The sequence below is a fragment of the Chelonoidis abingdonii genome, chromosome 17 (assembly GCF_003597395.2).
Source record: "Chelonoidis abingdonii isolate Lonesome George chromosome 17, CheloAbing_2.0, whole genome shotgun sequence".
NCBI lineage: Eukaryota > Metazoa > Chordata > Testudines > Testudinidae > Chelonoidis > Chelonoidis abingdonii.
Genome location: NC_133785.1, coordinates 32,075,813 through 32,088,115, shown reverse-complemented (window position 1 = coordinate 32,088,115; position 12,303 = coordinate 32,075,813). Strand labels below are relative to the sequence as shown.

The following is a 12,303-nucleotide window of genomic DNA, read 5'->3' as shown; positions in this document are numbered from 1 at the left end:
AATTCCCTCCCTGAGCTTTGAAAAATCCGGTTTCCTGATTGGTCCTCTGGTCAGGTGTTTGGTTCCCTTTGTTAACTCTTTACAGGTAAAAGAAACATTAACCCTTAGCTATCTGTTTATGACAACTGTGTATACATTTTAGTAGCTTGATGGTGTGATAAGACCCTACCAGGAAGAATTGGACCCTAATCAGTGTAAATGGAAACAGATACTTCCCAATGAAACCTTTTAATTCTAGTGTCTTGCCAGCCAAGGTAGGACTTCATAGGGGAGGCTGTTTGCGCGTGCACTCTCCTACGACCAAAGGAGTAGCATGCACTCCTAGCTAACGCACACATTCTGTGTTCTGGCTGGCTGGAGGGTTCACCACACCCCCAACCAGTTGCACGCTCACCTAGCATGGGCATAAACAGCCATGCAGATGGTGTGGCTTAAGTAAGCAGAGTAGAATGTCCTGTACTCCTGAACCTCCAACGTTTATACCTTACATGGCTTTCTACACATCCAAGCAATGCCTCCCACCTCCGTACTGCTGTTTTCGACAGTGCAGTGTCCCGCTACCTCGTTGCAGGAGCCTTTCCTCGCCACAGTGAAAGGCTTTTGCAGTGGGGAAAGAGCCTGACGTCAGGAAGGCAGTAGTGAAAGACTCTGGCCAGAGGGAAGGCTGTGCCCTGCCAGAGCCTTTCCCTGCTTTGTGTAGCTAGACACTGCAGTGACAAGTGTGGATGCAGCCTGCCTTCCCCTGCTGTGCGTAGGTACACGAGTAGGGCCTGTATTTTACATGGTGCTGTAAATGTAGACATAGCCTCTGAGTGGGTGTGTTAGTGGCTCAAGAGGGCCTAGGACTGCATAGGAGGGTGTCCAAGGCTCCCATGCCCTTTTCTCCCACTCAATAACACCTCTTTGCAGTCCAGGACTAGAGCTGGCCGTTAGCGAATGGGAGTTGAACTATGTTGTTCAAAGTTCAAAGCTGAAATCCAGAATTGCTCGTTCAGAGGGGGGTACGACGAGGGGTTAATTGAACGCTGAGTGAGTCCTTTCATCTTTAGCCATTCTGTCCCTTGGCACTAATGCACTAGTATGAGTTCTGTGTGAAACACGACTCCTTGAGTACTGTAATTTCCCATCCCTGCAGTTTCATTCCCATGAGAAAGCAATGGTGAGCATGTCTCCTCTTCAGTAATTACGTGAATCCAAATCCCATACAGTAGGCTGCCTGCTAATAAGTTGCTCTCTAGCTCCCCCTAGTGTATTACACACAGCTCTTTTCAAAGTCAATAGTTTGTAAAACTAATTCTGATCAGGTGTGGTGTAACTTGTGCTGTTAAACCTTGCTGTGGCTCTGCTCTATGCTTTTGCTTGATCCATGTGCTTGGGTGAGGGAGTGATTTTTTTTTTTTTTTTCCCCCAACACTACTTTTATAGGGACATGCGCTGGAATAAGGGCACCATTTTAAAAGCATCAGTGGACTATATCCGCAAACTGCAGAGAGAACAACAACGCACAAAAGAACTTGAGAACAGGCAGAAGAAACTAGAACATGCCAACAGACATCTGTTGCTCAGAATACAGGTTTGCTGATACATACATTATGAATGAATGTAACAACTCTATGTATGTGTATCATTCACATCTATTTGCTACGAGGAAACGCCAGCTAACTGTGTAACTTAGAGAGAGCCATTGTGCTGGTTCTGCAATGCCTATGATTAATGCTAAGTTGAATGTAGAGTTCTTGGTCCTCCAGTTACCAGAGGAGACAAGCTATGTTGTAGGAGGAACTTTAAAAAGTGAGATGCTTCTGGATAGCAGGTAATTCCCTAGCCTTTTTGTAAAGCAGTTGTAGTTTAGTGTGTCTCTGCTCTCACCACACAACTCTAAGCTTTGCAAACTACACTGGGCATTATTAGGTTGTAGATGCAGATAAGGAGTCCAGTCCTGCTCTCAATGAAGGCAGAGAAAGATTTGCCATTGACTCCAGTAAGCACAGCGTGAGATCCAAGGTGCAATATTCTATATGGCGCAATTGTCAATCTGGTCAAGTTAGTTCAAATGCTTTTTGACTCAAGACTGCTAATGGTTTTCCACTCACATGACACTGCTTCCTAAACAGAGCAGTTGAGTGGAATGATGTTCTACAAATTCACATGGAGCACCAATGCTAGGCACAGGCTGTTCCAGAGATCTGCAGATAGCGAGAGTCCTCCATGCAAGATTGTCTCCCTGTTCTCTGCGAGGGAAAAGAGAATGATGCTACATTAACAGCTTCCTCCTTGATAGTCTGTGCAGAGTAGCAGCTGAGAGGCTCCTGCAGAGTGAACTCAGTGGGGCTTGGAGGCAGTGCTGAGGGTGGGAAACGGGGGAACAGGATACCAGCCTTGTTCTGCAGCACCATCCCTTGAAAGCCACCAAGCTGGCAGCTCTACTTCCCTTTTTTCTGCATCCTCTTAGTGTCTAGTACTGAGCTGCTGCAGGAGCCAGCTAGTGGCTGCATGTCTATTAAAAAATACATTGAACAATAAATTAAGCAATGCACTGATGAAAGCCAGGGGGATTTTCAGCAGAGGAAGTAATATACAGGGAAACTCTGCTATAATGCACCCTGCAATAACACGAAGTCAGCTATAACACGATTGTAACGTGGCTCCGGCCGCCTCAGGCCAAAAAAAAAAAAGCAGCAGCCAGAGCGCCGTGGAAGCACAAAAAAAAACAAACAAAAAAAACTGCCAGAGCGCCGCCGAAGCGCAAAAAAAATAAATATATAAAGTGGCCAGAGCGCCACCGAAGCGCAAAAAACAAACAAACAAACAAAAATGGCCGGAGTGGCGCCGAAGCGCAAAAAAGAAAAAAAAAAAAAAAGGCTGGAGTGCCACCGAAGGAAAAAAAAACAAACCCAAAAAATGGAATGTGCCTTCCCCACTGCCTCTTCCCGCCTCTGCCTGCTTCCCGTTTCGGTGAGAAGAGCCGTTCTCCTCCCCAGGTGCTCCTCACTCTTCCTCTGCCCCTTGCACATCTCCCCTACTCTCCCCAAGTGTTTCCCTCTCCCGCTGCATGGCTGAGAGCCCCCGCTGCTGGAGCTGCACCCTTTCAATTACTGTTATGGGCAGTTCGCAAATGAAAGTAGTTTTCTGCCCAAGAGAAATCAACTGGCTTGAAACTGACTAGCTTGAAATGGTAAACCCTGGTGTACAGCGACCCCGCATTTAGCGCGATCCAATTTTTTTGGACCCTGATCATCGTGTTATAGTGGGGTTTCACTGTACTATGATGGTGTCTTTTTTCCTGGAGAGCTCCTCAGCTTCCTCTATGAATAGCAGGACTTTGCAGTTATTACCAGTTTCTTTTGGTGGCTCTATTTATGGTAGTTACGGATTTAATCATAGAATATCAGGGTTGGAAGGGACCTCAGGAGGTCATCTAGTCCAACCTCCTGCTCAAAGCAGGACCAATCCCGAGACAGATCTTTGCCCCTGATCCCTAAATGGACTGAACTCACAACCATAGGTTTAGCAGGCCAGTGCTCATACAAAAAGATGTGGTGTAACTGTCGTCGTGGTTCTGCACTGTAAGGCTTTGCTGTGGTTGTGGTCAGCGCTGCTGATCTGGATATCCATTGAGAACTTAAGTTGCTGGTTTGCTTGAAGACATCTTGATCGTATTGCCTGTGAAATTTTGTTTTTTTGGCAATGAGATGGTTCTCCAGGAAAAATCCGCAGTGGTCTGCCACTACTGACTCTGCAGACTTTTTCCTGAGAAAACATTATTTAAGTAGTGATTTTGGGTGGAGGAAGTTCAGACGGGGGTATGACAGCTATATCAAGTCCAGTTCTCGCAGCAGTTCTTGTTCTCATAGGGAGATGGGAGCTGCAGAGAGGGTGATGTAGTTTATAAGTGTCCATCAGAAATTGTACATCAAAGATGTATCAAGAGCATTACACTTTATCTTTGCTTTCAGGTTTTATTTGTGTCTGTTGCCTTCTTTACAGGAACTTGAGATGCAGGCTCGAGCACACGGACTTTCCCTTGTCCCATCTACAGGCCTTTGCTCACCAGATATGGTAAACCGGGTCATCAAGCAAGAACCTGTCATTGACAACTGCAACCAAGATGTATTGCAGCACCACTCAGATTTATCTTGCACGACTACCCTCGATCTTACTGATGGTACCATAACTTTCAGTGATAACCTAGGAACCTACAGTGTCCCCACAAAAGTGGGATCCAAACTGGAAGATATTTTGATGGACGATACTCTCTCCCCTGTAGGAGTCACTGACCCACTCCTTTCCTCAGTGTCTCCTGGAGCTTCGAAAACAAGTAGCAGAAGAAGTAGCATGAGCATGGAAGATACTGATCATGCTTGTTAGCAGATAATTGGCATGGCCTCTCATAAACTGCTTCGTTTCTTAATCAGTAGATCAAATAATTTACATTTTTAGGTTTTTTTTGATTTTCTTTTAATATTAATCTACTTGTGCTTCATCAATAGCCCAGTATATATATTATATATATATTTTTGAATTTTGTGAAAAGACTTGTGTATTCTATTTTAAAAGTACCAATGCCTCCAAAATATTGTACAACCTCTGTACAGTATTTGTGAACTGGATTCACCAAGAACTTTGAACTGGTCAAATCTACTCAAAGCAATAGAATTACAAATCAAAACAGTCTGTTTCTATTCAGGGGAAACTCACAAGTTATTTACTTGGAAACTAAATGTAAAGCTAAAAAAAAAAAGAGAGAGAATGTGAAGAAACCAAAAATATCCACGTTGTAACCATGTTGTGTTGATTTAATAGTGCTGCCTTAAAAATACAGTATCCTTTAAACTTAGTTTAGTCTTTATATCACAAGATGTTTAAAATAAATCACTATTCTACTTTAATAATAATAAAACTAGCATTAACACATAGTGATTGTGTTGATTCCAATATGAAATGTTCCTGATGGTGATGCTAGAAATGAAGGAGTGTGTGTAGGGAGGCATGAATCTGTTCTAGTTTCTTGGAGTGGTGGTGGTGTTGTCGACTGAAAGGGTTTCCCTTCTTCTCCTACTTAAAGCTTTTCTTTAAAGGCTTTTATTTTGGAAAGGACCCTTAGAATTGTTTATCAATAGTAAAACAGACAGGAGCACTGTTAAGCTGGTATACATTTTCAGACAAAATTCAATACGTTTTGTCAACTGGGCACATTTTGTTGTATATTTCTAACTGGCCTTACATTTTATTTTTTTTAAGTGTTGTACAGGTTTTTTATTTGCATGGATTCTTTAGCTATCCTCATGTTTTTGTTTTGTTTTTAAATATAGCTGTATTTCATTTATAAGAATATGCCTCTTAATATTGCAACCATTTTTTGACATGTTTAAAACTCACGGGAGACTTTCTGCATTCTTTGTAAACACTTGAAAGGAAGCTTTTATGCAGGATCCTGTGTACTGAGAGATTTTGAGAATATTTTGTATATTACAGTCTCACTTTGGAACTATTTTTAAACACAATTTAAGGTGTAGTACAAATTTAGACTAGGTAACAAAACAAAGCTCTGTAGAGAAAATGAACGTACATATTTATTTTTAGTGATACAGAAAGAATAGTAATATGTGTGAAGCCTAATAACTATATAGTTAATATGCTCCTTAGAGTAATTAATTTGGTGTTTTATTTCAGCAATATGGCTGGTTTAAAAAGAGTAAATTTACTGTATCTTCAAATACTGTTACTTTATAACCATCATATTAATTTAACTTGCAGCAATGCTATAAAAGTAGTTTTGGTGCATTATCTACGCAAGTGTAGTCCTATGCAATAGCAGTCGTGATGCCTGTATTATATCAAACCTAGATGTTTTATGAAGACGACAGATGGTGTTATGAGCCAGATGGACTGGATTTCTCAGTAGCAGCCTACAGCTGAAATTTATCAGAAAAGCATCTTGTTCAGAATGAAGTGCCTTAAATTGTAGTGTTAGTCTTCTTGGACTAGCACTGACTGAAGTGTGGCATAGAAGGAAGTTTGGGGGTGATATTTATAGGAAATCTGAGTGCAGCCTGGTGCCCTATGTAGAAAACAAGAGTCCCATTCTCTTTGTGCTACACTGGAAAGATACATGTATAATACATAAACATTTAAATCTTGTTTAGTGATTGAATGCCAACATGACAGACTTGATCAAGAAACCTTGGTCATGCTGGTCTAATAGTGTTCTGAAATCAAATGTGAATGTAGTGATGATGAAAGACGGAGAACAAAACATCAGGAGTTTTAGTGGAAGGTTCATACTGACGGATGCTGCATCTTTCATGTATACATTCGGTTATGAAAAATCCTTGAAACCACTGGTATCCCAGTCCTGCTCTCATGGAAGCCAATAGGAGTTTTTGTTTGACAATGGGAATGCGTGACTGGGCCTGTTATCAGCTCTGCTGCTTTCTAGTCTGGTACTTGGGGTGGACTGGGGCTTAGAGAGGGAACTCTCCTATGTGCCGATATGGAAGAATGGTCTAGTTTACTGTGTAGTCCTGCCATGAGTGCAGGGCACTGGACCATGACCTCTCGAGGTCCATTCCAGTCCTACGCATCTTAGATATTCTTGACATTCTTTCTTGTTTGTATAACTCTTTCACCGGTTAGTTATGCAGTTCTTTGTTTCTGCTTGAATAGCTAACTGTATATTCGCTTTGATAATCACCAGATTTGTCACTTTTGGGGAGGGGCAAGAGTCAGCTCTGTGTTACAACAAATGCCTGTTCTTCCTAGCCCATTTTTTGGAGGGTTTTTTTGTATCAGTTAGACCAGTGGTTTCCAAACTGTGGCCCAGAGGCACTGCACATATGTCTCCAGCATTGCTTATTGCAGCCTATCACCATACTCAGCAATGCAGTTAAGATGCTCATATATCCTGGGCGGCTCTTTGCACAGCAGCTGGCCACAGTTTAGCAACTATGCATGCAGTCACTTGCTTCTGTTGTTGCAATACATTAACGGTGACAGATGAAGGAAATAACAGCAAAAGAGTGCCTATAGCTCCAGTGCAATGGCATATATTCCCCTTCAGAGTAAAAGGGTGAGCAAAGGCCAGAGAGCTGCAGCAATTGGACAAAAGTGGGATGCATGAGGTCATTTGAGTGTTGTAACCAGAAAAATCCATTCAAGGTAGCCCCAAACTGGATACCGTGTTGGGTGCCATGTAGAAGTGGGGCCTGGATGTAGGGTAAGCAAATACGCATCATGCTTATTTGATCCCTCTGTGGACTAAAATGAAACCCTGATACCCTTGCCTTCAGGCGATTTGTAGATAGTCCCCGTATGCTTAGAGACTGACCAAAAAAAATATGATTCCTTACCAAGATCTGGATTTCTCTGGTTAGACGTTACTATGGCCCCCAGCAGCCATAGCATGCTGACCGTAGTGCAGCTCCAAGATAGCACACTGTATGTAACGCTCAAAGTTGGCCTTTTCCTCAACTCATCTTATGTTTCCTTGGGTCACACCCCATTTGAGGATATTGCAGCTCTTCTGCCTGAAAGCACATGAGTGTTCTAATTTGGTACGCCAGTAGGAGGCATGGGCTTTTCAGGCAGTTAGGTTTTGATGCTCTTATTCTCTCTATGGTACATGCACCACGGGGCATGTGGCCCTTAATGTGGAGTCAGCGGCTTGAGGCAAGACATTGCATCAGCAAGATGGAGCAAGCATCCCTAGGAGAGTTATTGCCCAAAATTTCAGTCTGTAATGACTGTATGGCCCACATGCCAACAATGTGAGCCAGGCCTGGCTTACCTGGCCAGGTAAATGGATTACCAAACTATTCTCACTTTGCCAAAACCATGCAACAAATAGGAACGTATAGAATATAATGAAGTTCTTTATTGTTTTTAGACTATAAAGCAATATTAACTCTGCAGCCTATAAAAGCAAATAGGAAGTATATGGGTGGGGGGGAGCAAAGCACAAAATAATGCACTTACGTTGATATTTTTTTTACATAAAATGCACTGGGGAGAAGCAGATGTTGATATAAAATACCTATATTTCTTGAAAAGGTGACATTAATTACTGCCTCTTGCTATGATGCTTGGTACTGTAATGTTGTTGATATTCACCTGCTGTTGACTGCAGCAATAATTTGTGTATGGTCCATAGCACTGTAAATTATGGATCGATAGTAATGTATCCCATGAAATACTTTGAACTGTTGTTCTTGACAGATGGATTAAAGCATTTGGTTTTTCACATCCTCTGTGTAAGCCACTTGTGTTCAGTGTAAGTGAATCTTGGTTTTAAATGTCTTTAAGGCTCCCAACAGTACGTGTCATATTTGGGACTTAGTCACTGACAGATTGTGCCAAAGTTTTTAAAGCTACAGTAAGAAGTGATTTTAGTTCTTGCTGTGTTGTTGCAACCTTTGTTCTGTACTATTTATTGTATTGCGATAGTGCCTACGTGTCCGAGTCGTGGAGCAGGACCCCATTGTGCTAGGCATTGTCCAAACACAGTACAAAGACCCTTCCTCCCCAGAAGAATTTACAATCGAAGCATAAAACAAAAAACAGCTGGTCACTACAGACAAACGTCCTCCTCTTGGAATCTGACGACAACTGTCTTTTGTCCCTCAACTCCATTCAAACTACAGCTGCTAAGATCATCTTCCTGGCTCATTGCTTTGACTACTTCACCTACAATGGGCTATCCCTCATCTGTAGCATGAAGCACAATATCTTTGGGGGGAGAGGGGGGCTGGAAGTAGGATGGAGCTGCAGAGCCACAGCCAAGCCAGGGGCTGAGGCTTGGGCCATGGTGGGGGTTAGGGCCAGGGCTGGGGCCAGAGCAGAGCTGAGGGTAGAGCGGGGCTGGGTGATGCTCCCTCCCCACTCCTGTGGAGGCTGGCCCAGGTCTCCCCAAACATTCTTCCACACGCCCTAGTTTGGGGACCACTGCACTATGAGAAATATAGATAGTTGAGTACCAGGAGAACAGCATGGTAAATAGCTTGCCAGGTGTGAAGGTTGTGGATCTCTCTAGACATCTACACAGACTTATGTGCAGTGCTGAGGAGGAGCCAGTGGTCATGGTACATGTAGGTACCACTGACCTAGGGAAAGGTAGGAGAGAGGTCCTGGAGGCCAAATTTAGGCCAGGACCTCCATGGTAGCATTCTTTGAAATGCTCCCAGTCCCACACACGCAGCCAGTTAAACGGGCAGAGCTGCAGGGTCTCAATGCATAGATTAGACGATAGCATGTGAAAAGAGAGTTAGGTTTATTAGGAACTGGGGACTCCTTTTGCAAAAGGAGGAGCCTATATAGGAAGGATGGGCTCCACCTAAACCAAAATAGAGCCAGAGTGTTGGCATGTAAAATTAAAAAGGTCATAGAGGAGTTTTAAAACTAAGGGTTGAGGGAAAGCTGACAAATGAAGAGAAGCACATGGTTTGGACAGACGCATCCCTTAGGGAGGATCTATTAACAGATTCTCTACATCTGTGCAGAGCTGCAAAAAGATCTCTCAAAACTAGTTGACTCAGCAACAAAATGGCAGATGAAATTCAGTGTTGATAAATGCAAAGTAATGCACATTGGAAAACATAATCCCAACTATATATTCAAAATGATTCTAAATTAGCTGTTACCACTCAAGAAAGAGATCTTGGAGTCATTCTGAATAGTTCTCTGAAAATATGTGCTCAGTGTGCAGTCAAAAACAAGAACAATGTTAGGAACCATTAGAAAAGGGATAGATAAGGCAGTAAATATCATGCCACTATATAAATCCATGGTACGCCTACACATTGAATGCTGTGTGAAGTTCTGGTTACCCCATCTCAAAAAAGATGGGGTAAAATTGCAGGGGGTCAGAAATGCAGAGAAGGGCAACAAAAATGATTAGGGGTATGGAACAGCTTACAAATGAGGAGAGATTAAAAAGGCTGGGATTGTTCAGCCTCTCAAAGAGACAAGTAAGAGGGCATATGATAGAAGTTTATAAAATCCATGATTGGTGTGGAGAAAGTGGATCAGAAAGTGTTATTTATCCCTTCACATAACACACGAACCAGGAGTCACCCAATGAAATTTATAGGCAGCAGTTTTAAAACAAACATCAGGAAGTACTTCACACAACACACGGTAAACCTGTGGGACTTGTTGCCAGGGGATGTTGTGAAGGCCGAAAGTATAACTGGGTTCATACAAGAATTAGGTAAGTTCATGGAGGATAGGTCCATCAATGGCTGTTAGCCAAGATGGCAGAGATGCAACCCCGTGTTCTGGGTGTCCATAAACCTCTGACTTCCAGAAGCTGGGACTGGATCATGGGATGGATCATGGGATAATTGCCCTATTTGTTCATTCCCTCTGAAGCATCTGGCATTGGTCACTAAGAAGGCAGGACACTGGGCTAGATGAATCATTGGTCTGCCCCAGTATGGCTGTTTTTATGTTCTAATTTAGTGGTTTGCTTGGGATTTTTTTCAGTGGTTAGTATTGAGCTTTATTAATTTCCGCAGTTAACAGCCCCGTAATCCATACTAATGGTTCCTTGTCTTTTGATGAGCAAACGTCCAGCAGGCTGATGAATTGGGAGGAGCTGATGCTCACTTCCTGTTCTCCTTAGATGCATTTTTCCTTCTTAGGCAAAAATTTGGCAGGGGTACACTTAAGAAAAAACAAGACCTCTTAGGACCTCTCATGCTGCGCTGGCCAGTTAACAGAAGGTGCTGTGAGCTGCCGGCTTAGCAACGTTACCTGTTTGGGCTGGTGTGAAGGCACAGATCTGTGGGAGACTACCCACTGGAGGCGCTAGGCCAGGGGCGGGCAAAGTGTTTGGCCTGAGGGCCTCATCGGGTCCATAAATTGTATGGAGGACCGGTTGGGAGGGGGTTGTGGCCTGGTCCCCATCTCCTATATGCTCCCCCTGGGACTCCTGCCCCGTCCAACCCCCCATTCCCTGACAGCTCCTCTGGGACCCCTGCCCCATTCACACACCCCCACTTCCTGTCCCCTGGCCACCCCTGGACCCCCACCAGCCCATCCAACCCCTCCTCTCATTCCTAACAGCCTCCCTAGGACTCCTGCCACCATTCAACCCCCTGTTTTCCCCCTGATCTCCATCCACACCCCTGCCCCCTGACCACCACCCTCTATCCAACCCTATCCCTCCCCCCTCACTCCCTGCCCCCTTGCTCTGCTGCCTGGAGCACCAGTGGCTGGTGGCACTACGGCCGTGCTGCCCGACTGGAGCTGGGTCACGCCGACACCGCCACCACACAGCACAAAGACTGGGTCAGGCCGGGCTCTGCAGCTGTGCTGCCCCAGGAGTTCAAAGCCCAGCCATCCAGAGCATTGCACCAGTGGCAGGTGAGGGCAAACAGTAGGGGAGGGGCCAGGGGCGAGCCTCCTTGACCAGGAGCTCCAGGGCTGGGCAGGATGGTCCCACAGGCCGTAGTTTGCCCACCCCTGCTCTAGGCAGATGTTGTAGCAGAGCACTCTGCTGGGTGGGGGTGGGGGGAGTGGTTGCTGGCTCAGCACATCTGGACACAGATCTCTGACTCACCACCACTGGGCAGAGCAGAAGGCAGTGGCCATGTGTGATCACTGAGCTGAACGTTTCCAAACTTAGGTGGCTAGGGTCCACTCTCCCACGTGCTCCCTCATTGCTAAAACATCCGATTGCAGTGCTGAGTCTAAAAACACGGAATACTAGTTTTCAAACAGTTTTGAAGTTCACTGTCTTTGCAATACCCTAGAAACTCACAGGCATGGTTTGAAAAAGACATGACTTATTAAAAGCAATGTAGAGGTGTATACTCTCTGCTTCCCAAATTCATTAGTGATGGAGAGAGGGATAGTGGCAGTGCAGTGGTTTGAGCATTGGCCTGTTAAACCTAGGGTTGTGAGATCAATTCTTGAGGGAGCCATTTAGGGATCTGGGGCAAAAATCTGTCTAGGGATTGGTCCTGCTTTGAGCAGGGGGTTGGACTAGATGACCTCAGATTCTAAAAAGGTGAGCTTTGCATTTATGTTCCTTTTCTTTTGCCCTCTGGTGGATTTATGCTATTACTGCAGCCACAATCTTAATTACCTCATAGCTGGATATTGTGCACTGTTGTGATTTATGATGGCCTGATTCAGGGCACTGGATTGGGAATCAGGAGACCTGGGCCCTATTCCCAACTCTGCATCTCACTGGCTGGATGACTTTAGGCGAAACCCTTCCCTCCCCTGTGCCTCTATTCCCTTTCCAGTCTTTAGAATGTAACCTCTTCAGGTCCAGGACTGTCTTATGCATGTCACTTAGTG

General features: G+C 44.4%; 1 protein-coding gene across 14 annotated transcripts in view; it reads left to right on the top strand.

The window, feature by feature from the left end:
• The window catches only part of MITF (melanocyte inducing transcription factor), a 165,459-nt gene extending 157,218 nt beyond the window's left edge, over positions 1-8,241 (top strand). For all 14 annotated transcript variants that reach the window (XM_032772834.2, XM_075073163.1, XM_032772847.2 and 11 more), the window contains 2 exons: positions 1,426-1,573; positions 3,988-8,241. In XM_032772834.2, coding sequence (XP_032628725.1) covers positions 1,426-1,573; positions 3,988-4,368 — 529 coding nt within the window. In that variant the 3' untranslated portion in view covers positions 4,369-8,241. The remainder of the gene's footprint in view (positions 1-1,425; positions 1,574-3,987) is intronic.
• Positions 8,242-12,303: the final 4,062 nt, after the last annotated feature.